Source organism: Oncorhynchus nerka, linkage group LG23, assembly GCF_034236695.1.
Source record: "Oncorhynchus nerka isolate Pitt River linkage group LG23, Oner_Uvic_2.0, whole genome shotgun sequence".
Lineage (NCBI taxonomy): Eukaryota > Metazoa > Chordata > Actinopteri > Salmoniformes > Salmonidae > Oncorhynchus > Oncorhynchus nerka.
This window is the reverse complement of record NC_088418.1, coordinates 26896768-26911197: the sequence shown is the minus strand read 5'-3', so window position 1 is coordinate 26911197 and position 14430 is coordinate 26896768. Positions and strand designations below refer to the sequence as shown.

At 43.4% G+C, this 14430-nt stretch overlaps 1 protein-coding gene across 2 annotated transcripts in view; it reads right to left on the bottom strand.

The window, feature by feature from the left end:
* Positions 1–808: 808 nt before the first annotated feature.
* zgc:56095 (Ferritin, lower subunit-like) overlaps positions 809–14430 on the bottom strand; it is a 31361-nt gene continuing 17739 nt past the window's right edge. The window contains exons 2-5 of one of the 2 annotated variants that reach the window (XM_029629518.2): positions 11763–11866; positions 6787–6933; positions 2768–2893; positions 809–2473 (exon numbers count right to left, since the gene is read on the bottom strand). In XM_029629518.2, the coding sequence (XP_029485378.2) occupies positions 2324–2473; positions 2768–2893; positions 6787–6933; positions 11763–11864 (525 nt within the window). In that variant the 5' untranslated portion in view covers positions 11865–11866 and the 3' untranslated portion in view covers positions 809–2323. The other variant, XM_029629517.2, reaches the window with a different exon arrangement.

Genomic DNA, 14430 nt, shown 5'->3' with positions numbered 1-14430 from the left:
CAAAACGGCTGATGCTGAGTGATCATGATCATGAGGACAGGAAGCCAGCCATCATCCTGGACAACAACCACAACAAAGGAGGCGTGGATAACCTGGACAAGGTGATTGGAACTTACAGCTGCAGGAGGATGACTGCCTGCTGGCCCCTGGTCATCTTCCCTAACATCATTGAAGTGTTCTCATACAATGCCTTCATGATATGGAACAAGATCAACCCCACCTGGATGCCTGATAAGCAGAACAAGAGGAGGGTGTTCCCGAAGCAGCTGGGAATGCAGCATGGTGCATTGTTCAGAAACATACAGTACTAGTTGTCATTGGGAAGGCAGAAAGCAATCACTTTTGCATGTGAAAACACAGATTCCTACGTCACTTTTGTTTTGGGACGACTTCGCTGTCAGCCAGAACGGGTACCTGGCTCACGCCCGGGAGGCAGCCCGGTTCCAAATAGGATACAATCAACGCTAACTCGGTTCGCCCGGGGCATTAATAGAATCCCCTCACTGCCTATATGCATTTGACAATTATAGGGGCAGCAACGTTTGACACGTTTGTCCACCAGACCTTTCGCGCATTTGGGCAGAATTGTCTGGGAACGAGATTAATGCATGGGTGGAATTGAAGGTAAACTTCTTATCAAAAATTGTGCTGAATAGGTCTTGACTGCCAATTTTCCAGACCTATATTTTCTGTGCGGTTATACAAACAAACAAAAAATCTGGCAGTCGCAAGTAAAACAAACCTTCGCTCTACAGTGACTCAGTAATACCAGGAACCCCAACCCCACCAGAAAAAAATTAGACAAAGCCATCAATAGTGTTACTTTTATTTAAATACAACTGTTGATTAAATCCTTGAGAACATCCTTGATCATATGCTGATTTTTGGAGTAATGAAACTAGGTGTAACACAGCACTGATTAAGAATTACAGTGGGGCAAAAAGTATTTAGTCAGCCACCAATTGTGCAAGTTCTCCCACTTTAAAAGATGAGAGAGGCCTGTAAAAACTCAACTTGTTGTGTTTGGAGGACAAAGAATGCTGAGTTGCATCCAAAGAACACCATACCTACTGTGAAGCATGGGGGTGGAAACATCATGCTTTGGGGCTGTTTTTCTGCAAAGGGACCAGGACGACTGATCCGCGTAAAGGAAATTGAATGGGGCCATGTATCGTGAGATTTTGAGTGAAAACCTCCTTCCATCAGCAAGGGCATTGAAGATGAAACGTGGCTGGGTCTTTCAGCATGACAATGATCCCAAACACACCGCCCGGGCAATGAAGGAGTGGCTTCGTAAGAAGCATTTCAAGGTCCTGGAGTGGCCTAGCCAGTCTCCAGATCTCAACCCCATAGAAAATCTTTGGAGGGAGTTGAAAGTCTGTGTTGCCCAGCAACAGCCCCAAAACATCACTGCTCTAGAGGAGATCTGCATGGAGGAATGGGCCAAAATATAACATTGTATTGTGATAAACTTTTGTTATTGACCAAATACTTATTTTCCACCATAATTTGCAAATAAATTCATTAAAAATCCTACAATGTGATTTTCTGGATTTTTTAAAAACTCATTTTGTCTGTCATAGTTGAAGTGTACCTATGATGAAAATTACAGGCCTCTCTCATCTTTTTAAGTGGGGGAACTTGCACAATTGGTGGCTGACTAAATACTTTTTTGCCCCACTGTGTGTAGGAATGCACAACACAATGAAGCATATTTACTGCTGGAATGCTTGATCAACTCTATGGCAGAAACCAAGTTGACTTATAGCACCAGAGTTGTTTAGGTGAACGGACACCTGGGGCGGTTGCCCTTCGTGCCCACTCCCATACCCTATAATTCTGTATTACTCTGTGACTAATTTGTATACAGGTTGGCCAGCAAAGACACATACCTGATTGGCAGATGAGTGGCAACCCTGATCAGAAGTACCTGCTGCTCATCGGTTGTTCTCTAAAAATGCGGTTTCGAAATAAAATAAAATTGTACCTACACACTGAAGGATGTAAAGCCGAAATGTCTTTGTACGCTATCCCTGATGCAGTGAAAATAATTTCAATAAAATTGAATAGTAAGCTTTATGCGACATATCTTTGAGTGCGAACCCATTACACCTTTTTGTTTGTCAGTGGTAACTACTGTTCACATCAGAAGTGGTAAACGGGTGTTGAGGTATTCAACTGTTCCATGGTCTTGCATTGTTTTCTGTACGTACTGTAAGAGGTATGTGGTTCTATTGCTAAATCCCACTTTAGTGCTACTTGTAACGGAAATGCAACTCTCCAGACCCTGTGTGAAAGCTGTGCTCTCTTCTTGCTGTGAGTCTTACAGGGTGTGCTTGTCAAACAGGTATTCTCCCATGGAGCCATGGGTCTCGGAGGAAGTGAGGCGGGTCAGGCTGCCCAGATGGTCACCCAGCATCTTGATGGTGTCATGGCTGTCGGACAGGAAGTGCTGCTCTAGGAAGTCACACAGCTAAAGAGGAAGTAAAGTTGTATTGTTATGCCCGGGTGCAACTGACAGTTATGCCCAGCATTGACGTCATAGAGATAGATGCATACCGCAGCGGAGGCTTTCTGCAAGTATTCTTTCAACATTCTCTGTTCCTCCTTTTCATTTTTTTATCTGCTCAAATCACTAACAGACCAACATGGATGTTATGAGCTTCAGTTATACATAGCTATCAAATACATCTGATCTAATAACACCGAACATCCATTAAAATATGCATAACAGTTAATCACAATGGGATAATTATCATGGATTTACATGGGGGTCAGTGTGAGTGTTGGCACCACGGTGCACTTCGAGGAGGGACGTGTTGAGGGTTTTCTGAAACTCCAGGGAGAAGGTGATGGCATCCAGGCCACCTCGCCAGTCCTCCCTGCTGGGTTTCTGAAACAGAGACAGACCGCGCATTTGAAGGAATCAGTTTGAGCAAGGCGAGGCCCAAAACCGCTAATCTGGATCACATAGAGCAGTTATTTGGGATACATCACGCAAGGTTATTTGTAGACTACAATGTAGTCAAACAGGCACAGTGACTTGGCTATCACAACTGCATGTAGGGGCCTGACAAATCAGCGGAATACAGTCAATGCATTCTAGCACCTCCCACATTCCATATTGGAGGTTTAATTTCCGCTTGACTTCTGGCCGGTCACTATGCTTCGCTAACTCAGGGAGGGAGATGTTGCTAAATATGGATCAAATTAGTTAAAATTACATTCACATAATTTGTAAGTTGGAGCAGGATGTTGATGAGACAATTGGATGAAGAATTTTAAACAAAGTGTTTGCACATAGTATTACCGCTACAAAGCTAGCAAATGTTTCATTGAAATAACATGGCTGGTTAGCTATCATTTCCACACGCCCTCGGGCCTTCTTTCTTAAAGTGGAACTGACAGCGTTTTAACTACATATGAAAAACAGAATCATAAATCAGTCAAAAATATCAAATTCCAAAAACAGAATCATAAATCAGTCAAAAATATCAAATTCCCAGTTTATGCTACCAACTTAAAAATAAGTAGTTTTTTTTATTACCCCCCTTTTCTCCCCAATTTCGTAGTATCCAATTATTAGTAGTAGTTGTCTCATCGCTACAACTCCCGTACGGGCTCGGGGGAGACGAGTCATGCATCCTCCGAAACACAACCCAACCAAGCCGCACTGCTTCTTAACACAGCGCGCATGCAACCCGGAAGCCAGCCGCACCAATGTGTCGGAGGAAACACCGTGCACCTGGCGACCTTGGTGCTGGGCACTGCGCCCAGCCTGCCACAGGAGTCGCTGGTGCGAGACAAGGACTCTACCGGCCAAACCCTCCCTAACCCGGACGACGCTAGGCCCACGTCGCCCCACAGACCTCCCAGTCGCGGCCGGCTGCGACAGAGCCTGGGCGCGAACCCAGAGTCTCTGGTGGCACAGCTAGCACTGCGGTGCAGTGCCCTAGACCACTGTGCCACCTGGGAGGCCAAAAATAACTTGTATTTGACTCAACATTCTATGACATACATTAAGGCATTGTTGCAGCTCAATGCATGATTAATATAATTCACCAATACATTTCTTGGTAGTCCAAAAGATATTGCTATAAGGTTGTAAATCCCAGCTGGCCTAGTACATTATTTGCTGCCTCCATTCGGGATGCAGTTTAATTTTCGATGACTCAATATTTTGGACAAAAACAGACAAATGTAACTAAGGCTGGGAATGTTAATACAATCAAACTAGCAAGGGCAATAATCACAAATCAGCCATAACGTGGCTAATAGGCTAACGTATCTATTTATGTAGCAAGCTAAAAACACAGCCTAACGTTCGCTAGTTAGCTGCTAGGAAGATGTCATGAGAGGAGTGACTGACTTTTTCCCCTCATTGTTTTTCGGTGGCTATACACAGCTAGAGATGGAGGTGCCATTTGGTTCGCAAACTCACATTGGCTATCTACTCCGATTTCAAAGCACTCGTCTGAATGTGCTAGTGCAGAATAACTGAGGAATTTACGAATCGGCTTAATATGACCGGTGTCAGTAAACGTAGGCAAAAAAACTCAAAGTTAGTCACGAACCCTCTAGATAACATGCAAACAGCCTAGCTATAACCAGCCCTGCTAGGGTGAGTCAAATGGTCCGTGTGAGGTGTTCTCTCATTTGTGTCTGGAAGTAGCTAGCTAGCCAACTTTATCTTGCAAGCTGCAGAAGGATGAGTAATCTACAATTCCCCATTGTTTATCAGTGCAATTTTGACACCCAACTAGCTGAAACAGTTTGAGAGGGTTTTTCTGATGTTACTTCGTTAGATTTTAGCATTAGTTGTTGATCTTGTTGTTGTGCATAAAAAATACTTTGATTAACCACATGAATGATTTTGAGATGCACCAATACATAAATACCATAGCTGGCACGCAGATCGGTAGAAATGGTAAGATAAATTGGCATTCCAGTTGAAAAAGGTTGCCAACACCTGGTGTAGCCTATCACCGGCAACTTCAGGAGCATAACGGCAAAAACTGTGAAGGCCAGCGGATGGTTGGGTACAGGTTTTTCTGGATCTCTAGCTCACTCTTAAGTCACGTCTTCTTTCGTCAAACATGTATGTACTGGACGGGGACTTTTCAAAACATTGGATTATCAATTTATGCAATGAGATCTTGGCTTGCTAGATAGCAAAACCAACCAAATACACCATAGCAAGCAATAATGTGGTAAACTAATGTTAGCTTCAACTAACATGAGAAGTACATAGACCTACTTCTTTGTAAAACAATGTTAGTCTATATTAGCCAGAAAGCTCTGCTTCTAGCTAGCTAACCAGTCAAGTCTATTGAAGAAGCTGGCTAGCTAGCATATGTTGAAACACTAGTTTTAACATTTCTCACAAGTGTATAGCTGTAGCTTTTAAATTCTGCGAATGTCATTTAGTAATTTTAACAAATTTGATCCATATTTAACAAGATCTCCTCCCTTTGGCAACGCACCGGAAATGGCTCCCCTGATAAGAGGGCTTGCAACGTTCAAGAGTGAAATGTGCATTGAGGGAATTTGACAATATTCAACTTAGGAAATCAACTAAATGTATGTCAAAAATATATATAATTAATTTGCTCAAGACCGAGCGAAAATCAGCTTTTGATTTATCCGACTCATTTATTTGCATGTCCAGCACTTATATTTAGCCTCACAATGAAGTGTTTTAACATTTATTTTCAGGACAACCAAGGCTACAAGTAGAACACAAAACAATTTCACAAACAGTTGCATTCATGAGTTTTTATTGACATATGTCAAATAAGTCTGCCAAAGCAAAAATCCAATAAAAATAAATGTATAGGAGTGCTGTATGTATAGAAATGGTTTGCTCCGTGGGAAATTAATATCCAACCAGTCAGTGACAACTGTGTGGCGTTTGACAGCAACTACGTGAGCTTATTACAGTATTAGACACTATGTCCTTGGATTTCATATGATCTTCTAACGACTCGCGTAACTTGTGAGCGCACCAGAAACGAGCAAAACATGTTACATGTGCGTGTTTGAGAGTCTCAGCTTTCCATAGACCGATACAAACTACTAAAAGCTCAAACCATTTGGACTTGAGTCCTTGTCTCATTAATACCACTCTAGCTCAGCCCCCGCTATTTACACACACTAATGGTTGGTACCAATGGATGCAGAAGATGTTTAAAAGGGGTTATTAGTAAGAATCACACCAGCATTAAGGTGGGACTCATAGGGAATGAAATGCATGTGATTCATTTTTTTCTGCAACTTTCTGAAATGGCACAGGAAATCCGTCTGTGTGTGTTGTGTGCGCATATGCCTAGTCTATGCTTTGCCTAGCCATTAGCGATAATGATAACTGTCCGCTGGCGGATGGAAAGGCTTTACTAAAAATCGTACCAATTAAATGTTAACTAATGATATCATGATTGTTTGCATCAATCCAGTGGGCATTTGTTCTGCAAACCCTGCAATCACATGAGTGCTACAGAAACACAGGTAACCGAACAATGGTCTCTGGCTGGTGGGCGTTGCATTTAAAGGGTAACCACACCTACATTTCTTCGATTTTTATTTATTTATTCCTGATGTGATTTAATCTTTCCTGTAGACTTTAAAAAAGTGATTTTGAGAAGAAAAAAAAAAACTGGAAAAACAAAACAAAAATGGAGAATTTGGATAATGAGGGAGAGGGCAATTCTAGGACAGGAAAGTCGGCTGCCAATCTCACGTACAAAGGCCTTATAAGCAAAATAAGAGTGAGCAGAAATAGTAACTTACAGCGATGGGCTGAAGGAGAACGCGACCGCCTCTCATATTCTGGTATTCCAGCAATTTTTCTGCTTGCTCTCTCTCCTTCACAGAGCGCTCCAGGAAAAAACTAGAGAAGCTGCGCAATGCCACATCGTCCCTGTCGAAATACATCCCCTGGGCGAGAACAGAGAAATACATATTAGATAAAAACAGGTCAGTATCAACAGATAACGTTTTTATAACATGGTGGACCACAGAGTAGAAAATAGCCAGTGCCAGTCAAAGAACTAAACACATGAAAATAACATGGAGAGGGAAGAATAAGAAAGAACACTTAGGAGAGAGGGCCCTATCGGAGTAAGCTAGCGCAGATAAGGGGCTAGATATACACTGAGTACAGCCTCCCAAGTGGCGCAGAGGTCTATGGCACTACAGTGCTAGCTGTGCCACTAGAGATTCTGGGTTCGAGTCCAGGCTCTGTCGCTGCCAGCCGCGGGTTGTGTTTCGGAGGACAAACGGCTCTCGACCTTCGCCTCTCCCGAGTCTGTACGGGAGTTGCAGCGATGAGACAATTGGATACCACGAATATGGGGAGAAAAAGGGTTAATAAATTAAAATAAAGATATACACTGATTATACCAAACATTAGGAACACCTTCCTAATATTGAATTGTGCACCCCCCTTGCCATCAGAACAGCCTCAATTAGTCGTTCCACAGGGATACTGGCTCATGTTGACACCAATGCTTCCCACAGTTGTGTCAAGTTGGCTGGATGTCCTTTGGGTGGTGGACCATTCTTGATACACACAGGAAACTGTTGTGTGAAAAGCAATGCAGTTCTTGACACAAACCGGTGTGCCTGGCACCTACCATCATACCCACTGAATGGCACACACAATCCATGTCTCAAGGCTTAGAAATCCTTCTTTAACCTGTATCCTCCACTTCATCTAAACTGATTGAAGTGTATTTAACAAGTCACATCAATAAGGGATCATCACTTTGACCTGGTCAGTCTGTCATGGAAAGAGCAGATATCCTTAATGTTTTGTATACTCTGTGCATTCAGACGCCTTCACTTTTTCCACATTTTGTTGTTAGCCTTATTCTAAAATGGATTAAATTGGGGGTGTCCCCCTCAGTCTACACACAATAGTAATAATGTTACTTCCGGCGCCGACAGAGATGCCCGCCTCGCTTCGCGTTCCTAGGAAACTGTGCAGTATTTTTTATCTTAGGTTTTATGACATACAGTCGGGAGGAACTATTGGATATAAGAGCAACATCAACTCACCAACATTACGACCAGGAATACAACTGTCCCGAAGCGGATCCTCTGTTTGGCCCACCACCCAGGACAATGGATCGGATCCCAGCCGGCAACCCAAAACAACGGCGCCGTAGAAGGGGCAGATGGCGCGGTCTTCTGGTCTGGCTCCGTAGACGGGTACATCACACACCACTTCCGAGCATACTACTCGCCAATGTCCAGTCTCTTGACAACAAGGTAGATGAAATCCGAGCAAGGGTTACCTTCCAGAGAGACATCAGAGACTGTAACGTTCTTTGTTTCACGGAAACATGGGTCACTCGAGACACGCTATAGGAGTCGGTACAGCCACCTGGTTTCTTCACGCATCAAGGCCGACAGAAACAAGCATCTCTTTGGTAAGAAGAAGGGAGGGGGTGTATGCCTTATGATTAACGAGACATGGTGTGATCATAACAACATACAGGAACCCAAGTCCTTTTGTTCACCTGACTTAGAATTCCTCACAATCAAATGCCGACCGCATTATCTACCAAGAGAATTCTCTTCGATCATAATCACAGTCATGTATATTCCCCCCAAAGCAGACACAGACGGCCCTGAAAGAACTTCATTCGACTCTATGTAAACTGGAAACCACATATCCTGAGGCTGAATTTATTGTAGCTGGGGATTTTAACAAGGCTAATCTGAAAACAAGGCTCCCTGAAAGCGCGAACCACTGCTTTTAATCAGGGCAAGGTGACCGGAAACATGACCGAATACAGACAGTGTAGCTATTCCCTCCGCAAGGCAATCAAACAAGCTAAGCGGCAGTATAGAGACAAAGTAGAGTCGCAATGCAGCCAACGTGAGTAAAACATTTAAACGTGTTAACCCTCGCAAGGCTGCAGGCCCAGACGGCATCCTGAGCCGCGTCCTCAGAGCATGCGCAGACCAGTGGCTGGTGTGTTTACGGACATATTCAATCAATCCTTATCCCAGTCTGCTGTTCCCACATGCTTCAAGAGGGCCACATTTTTCCTGTTCCCAAGAAAGCTAAGGTAACTGAGCTAAATGACTACCGCCCCGTAGCACTCACTTCCGTCATCATGAAGTGCTTTGAGAGAGTAGTCAAGAACCATATCACCTCCACCCTACCTGACACCCTAGACCCATTTCAATTTGCTTACCGCCCCAATAGGTCCACAGACGACGCAATCACAATCACACTGCCCTAACCCATCTGGACAAGAGGAATACCTATGTAAGACGGCTGTTCATCGACTACAGCTCAGCATTTAACACCATAGTACCGACCCTGGTTCTCGACCCCGCCCTGTGCAACTGGGTCCTGGACTTCCTGACGGGCCGCCCCCAGGTGGTGAGGGTAGGTAGCAACATCTCCATCCCGCTGATCCTCAACACTGGGGCCCTGCAAGGGTGCGTTCTGAGCCCTCTCCTGTACTCCCTGTTCACCACGACTACGTGGCCATGCACGCCTCCAACTCAATCATCAAGTTCGCAGACGACACTACAGTGGTAGGCTTGATTACCAACAATGACAAGACGGCCTACAGGGAGGAGGTGAGGGCCCTCGGAGTGTGGTTTCAGGAAAATAACCTCACACTCAATGTCAACAAAACAAAGGAGATGATCGTGGACTTCAGGAAACAGCAGAGGGAGCAGCCCCCTATCCACATCGACGGGACAGTAGTGGAGAGGGTGGAAGTTCCTCGGCGTACACATCACGAACAAACTGAAATGGTCCACCCACACAGACAGCGCGGTGAAGGCGGCGCAGCAGCCCCTCTTCAACCTCAGGAGGCTGAAGAAATTCGGCTTGTCACCAAAAACACTCAAACTTTTACAGATGCACAATCGAGAGCATCCTGTCAGGCTGTATAACCGCCTGGTACGGCAACTGCTAGGCCCATAACTGTAAGGCTCTCCAGAGGGTAGTGAGGTCTGCACAACGCATCACCGGGGGCAACTACCTGCCCTCAGGACACCTACACCACCCAATGTCACAGGAAGGCCAAAAATATCATCAAGGACAACAACCACCCGAGCCACTGCCTGTTCACCCCGCTATCATCCAGAAGGCGAGGTCCGTACAGGTGCATCAAAGTGGGGACCGAGAGACTGAAAAACAGCTTCTATCTCTAGTCCATCGGACTGTTCAACAGCCATACTGACTCAACTCTAGCCACTTTAATAATGGAAAAATTGATGTAATAAATGTATCACTAGCCACTTTATATAATGTTTACATACCCTACATTACTCATCTCATATGTATATACTGTACTCTATACCATCTACTGCATCTTGCCTATGCCGTACGGCCATCACTCATTCATATATTTTTATGTACATATTCTTATTCATTCCTTTACACTTGTGTGTATAAGGTAGTTGTGAAATTGTTAGGTTAGATTACTTGTTAGATATTACTGCATGGTCGGAACTAGAAGCACAAGCATTTCGCTACCCTCGCATTAACATCTGCAAACCATGTGTATGTGACAAATAACATTTTATTTGAATACCCATAATGACAAAGCAAAAACAAGTTTAGAAATTGAGCAAATGTATAAAAATACAAAAACATCACATTTATTTAGTATTCAGACCCTTTACTCAGTACTTTGTTGAAGCACCTTTTGGCAGCGATTTACAGCCTCGAGTCTTCTTGGGTATGAAGCTACTAGCTTGGCACACCGGTATTTGGGGAGTTGCTCCCATTCTTCTTTGCACATCCTCTCAAGCTCTGTCAGGTTGGATGGGGAGTGTCGCTGCACAGCTATTTTCATGTTTCTCCAGAGATGTTCGTTTGGGTTCAAGTCCGGACTCTGGCTGGGCCACTCAAGGACATTCAGAGACTTGTCCCGAAGCCACTCCTGCGTAGTCTTGGCTGTGTGCTTAGGGTCGTTGTCCTGTTGGAAGGTGAACCTTCGCCCCAGTATGAGGTCCTGAGCAGTCTGTAGCAGATTTTCATCAAGGATCTGTACCTTGCTCCGTTCATCTTTCCCTTGATCCTGACTAGTCTCCCAGTCCCTAAAAAACATCCCTATAGCATGATGCTGCCACCACGCTTTACAAGGAGGGTTGGTATTGGCCAGGTGATGAACGGTGCCTGGTTTCCTCCAGATGTGACGCTTGGCATTCAGGCCAAAGAGTTCGATATTGGTTTCATCAGACCAGATAATCTTGTTTCTCATGGTCTGAGTCATTTAGGTGCCTTTTGGCAAACTTCAAGCGGGCTTTCATGTGTCTTTACTGAAGAGTATCTTCCGTCTAGCCACTCTGCCATAAACGCTTGATTGGTGGAGGGCTGCAGAGATGGCTGTCCTTCTGGAAGGTTCTCCCATCTCCACAGAGTAACTCTGGAGCTCTGTCAGTGTGACCATTGGGTTCTTGGTCATGACCCTAACCAAGGCCCTTCTTCCCAGATTGCTCAGTTTTGTTTTTGGAAACAGAAATGCACCTGAGCTCAATTTCAAGTCCCATAGCAAAGGGTCTGAATACTTAAGAATAAAAAAAACAACATTTTACATAAGATATTTGCAAACATTTCTAAAAAACCTGTTTTCGTTTTGTTATAATGAGGTATTTATTGTGTGTGTAGACTGACAAGGAAAATTTTCATTTAATCCATTTTAGAATAAGGTTGTAACGTAACAAATGTGGAAAAAGCGAAGGAGTCTGAATACTTTCAGAATGCACTGTACATATTATATAGACCATACCAGGGAGAGGTAGGTGTAGGATGCATTCAGCTTGATGTTCACCAGCTTGTTGATGTTCACCTCACTCTCTGGGTGGAAGTTGTGATTTACCTGCGACTGCATCTCTGAAATGGCAAAAAAAGATTTGAAATTAACTAAAAGAAAGCAATAGGCCACTGGTATGGAATATATATTGAATCATTTACAAAACCACACCATTACTAGTAACTTTATTTTCTGCAATGAAACAAAGGCAGGAATTCAAAGTAAATAATTTGTAAAAAGCTTAGTCTTTGAAGTTATAAAATCATAGCTATTATAACTAATGTCTACATAAAGCTGTGTCCGTGCTTGGCAGCCCTAGCATTTACAGTGCCTTGCGAAAGTATTCGGCCCCCTTGAACTTTGCAACCTTTTGCCACATTTCAGGCTTCAAACATAAAGATATAAAACTGTATTTTTTGTGAAGAATCAACAACAAGTGGGACACAATCATGAAGTGGAACGACATTTATTGGATATTTCAAACTTTTTTAACAAATCAAAAACTGAAAAATTGGGCGTGCAAAATTATTCAGCCCCCTTAAGTTAATACTTTGTAGCGCCACCTTTTGCTGCGATTACAGCTGTAAGTCGCTTGGGGTATGTCTCTATCAGTTTTGCACATCGAGAGACTGACATTTTTCCCCATTCCTCCTTGCAAAACAGCTCGAGCTCAGTGAGGTTGGATGGAGAGCATTTGTGAACAGCAGTTTTCAGTTCTTTCCACAGATTCTCGATTGGATTCAGGTCTGGACTTTGACTTGGCCATTCTAACACCTGGATATGTTTATTTTTGAACCATTCCATTGTAGATTTTGCTTTATGTTTTGGATCATTGTCTTGTTGGAAGACAAATCTCCGTCCCAGTCTCAGGTCTTTTGCAGACTCCATCAAGGTTTCTTCCAGAATGGTCCTGTATTTGGCTCCATCCATCTTCCCATCAATTTTAACCATCTTCCCTGTCCCTGCTGAAGAAAAGCAGGCCCAAACCATGATGCTGCCACCACCATGTTTGACAGTGGGGATGGTGTGTTCAGGGTGATGAGCTGTGTTGCTTTTACGCCAAACATAACGTTTTGCATTGTTGCAAAAAAGTTCAATTTTGGTTTCATCTGACCAGAGCACCTTCTTCCACATGTTTGGTGTGTCTCCCAGGTGGCTTGTGGCAAACTTTAAACGACACTTTTTATGCATATCTTTAAGAAATGGCTTTCTTCTTGCCACTCTTCCATAAAGGCCAGATTTGTGCAATATACGACTGATTGTTGTCCTATGGACAGAGTCTCCCACCTCAGCTGTAGATCTCTGCAGTTCATCCAGAGTGATCATGGGCCTCTTGGCTGCATCTCTGATCAGTCTTCTCCTTGTATGAGCTGAAAGTTTAGAGGGACGGCCAGGTCTTGGTAGATTTGCAGTGGTCTGATACTCCTTCCATTTCAATATTATCGCTTGCACAGTGCTCCTTGGGATGTTTAAAGCTTGGGAAATCTTTTTGTATCCAAATCCGGCTTTAAACTTCTTCACAACAGTATCTCGGACCTGCCTGGTGTGTTCCTTGTTCTTCATGATGCTCTCTGCGCTTTTAACGGACCTCTGAGACTATCACAGTGCAGGTGCATTTATACGGAGACTTGATTACACACAGGTGGATTGTATTTATCATCATTAGTCATTTAGGTCAACATTGGATCATTCAGAGATCATCACTGAACTTCTGGAGAGAGTTTGCTGCACTGAAAGTAAAGGGGCTGAATAATTTTGCACGCCCAATTTTTCAGTTTTTGATTTGTTAAAAAAGTTTGAAATATCCAATAAATGTCGTTCCACTTCATGATTGTGTCCCACTTGTTGTTGATTCTTCACAAAAAAATACAGTTTTATATCTGTATGTTTGAAGCCTGAAATGTGGCAAAAGGTCGCAAAGTTCAAGGGGGCCGAATACTTTCGCAAGGCACTGTATATACCACAATCAGGGTTTCTTTCCATTGGGAAAATGTGGCGCCATTTCACCGGCAGCATTTGAATTTAATGGACATTTGGGAAGTTTACTGGACCCATATCCATTTGGTGCATAACCTGATTAGGGTTGCACCAAGGGTACTCAAAATGACAAATCACATTAGATTATGGTTATTCATCTTAACGGAACATGCAATTCAAGGACGCAACCGGGTGCATCCTTCTTACCGAATTCCAATGCTCACTTTGACAATGTTAGAAGAACTGACACATTTACTTTTCCTCAGCCAACAAGACTAGAAATTAACAGCAAAATCACTAGCCTATGTAAATCTAATATCCCCTATAGTAGAAAAGTTGACATTCTATTCGTCAACTTGTCGTTCTGTGCGAGAAAGAAATAGCCTATTCCAAACAGACTCTGGGACAGTTATGGGACGATAAAAGCACTGAGGATTATGCAATAGATCAGCACATTTAGCTTAAATGTTGATAAACTAGTATTTCTTCACATTATAAGCACAGCAATGCGCACAGGCAGTAGGCTACGTGCAAATATTTGTTCCATAATGCAACTGGCGGGAAAACACTTGTCAAAAGCGCACCGCTTTGAGGGCGCTTTTATTTATTTAACCTTTCATGTGAAAGAGATGAAAAGATCCGTTAGAAATGTAGAAAGAGGGGCGAT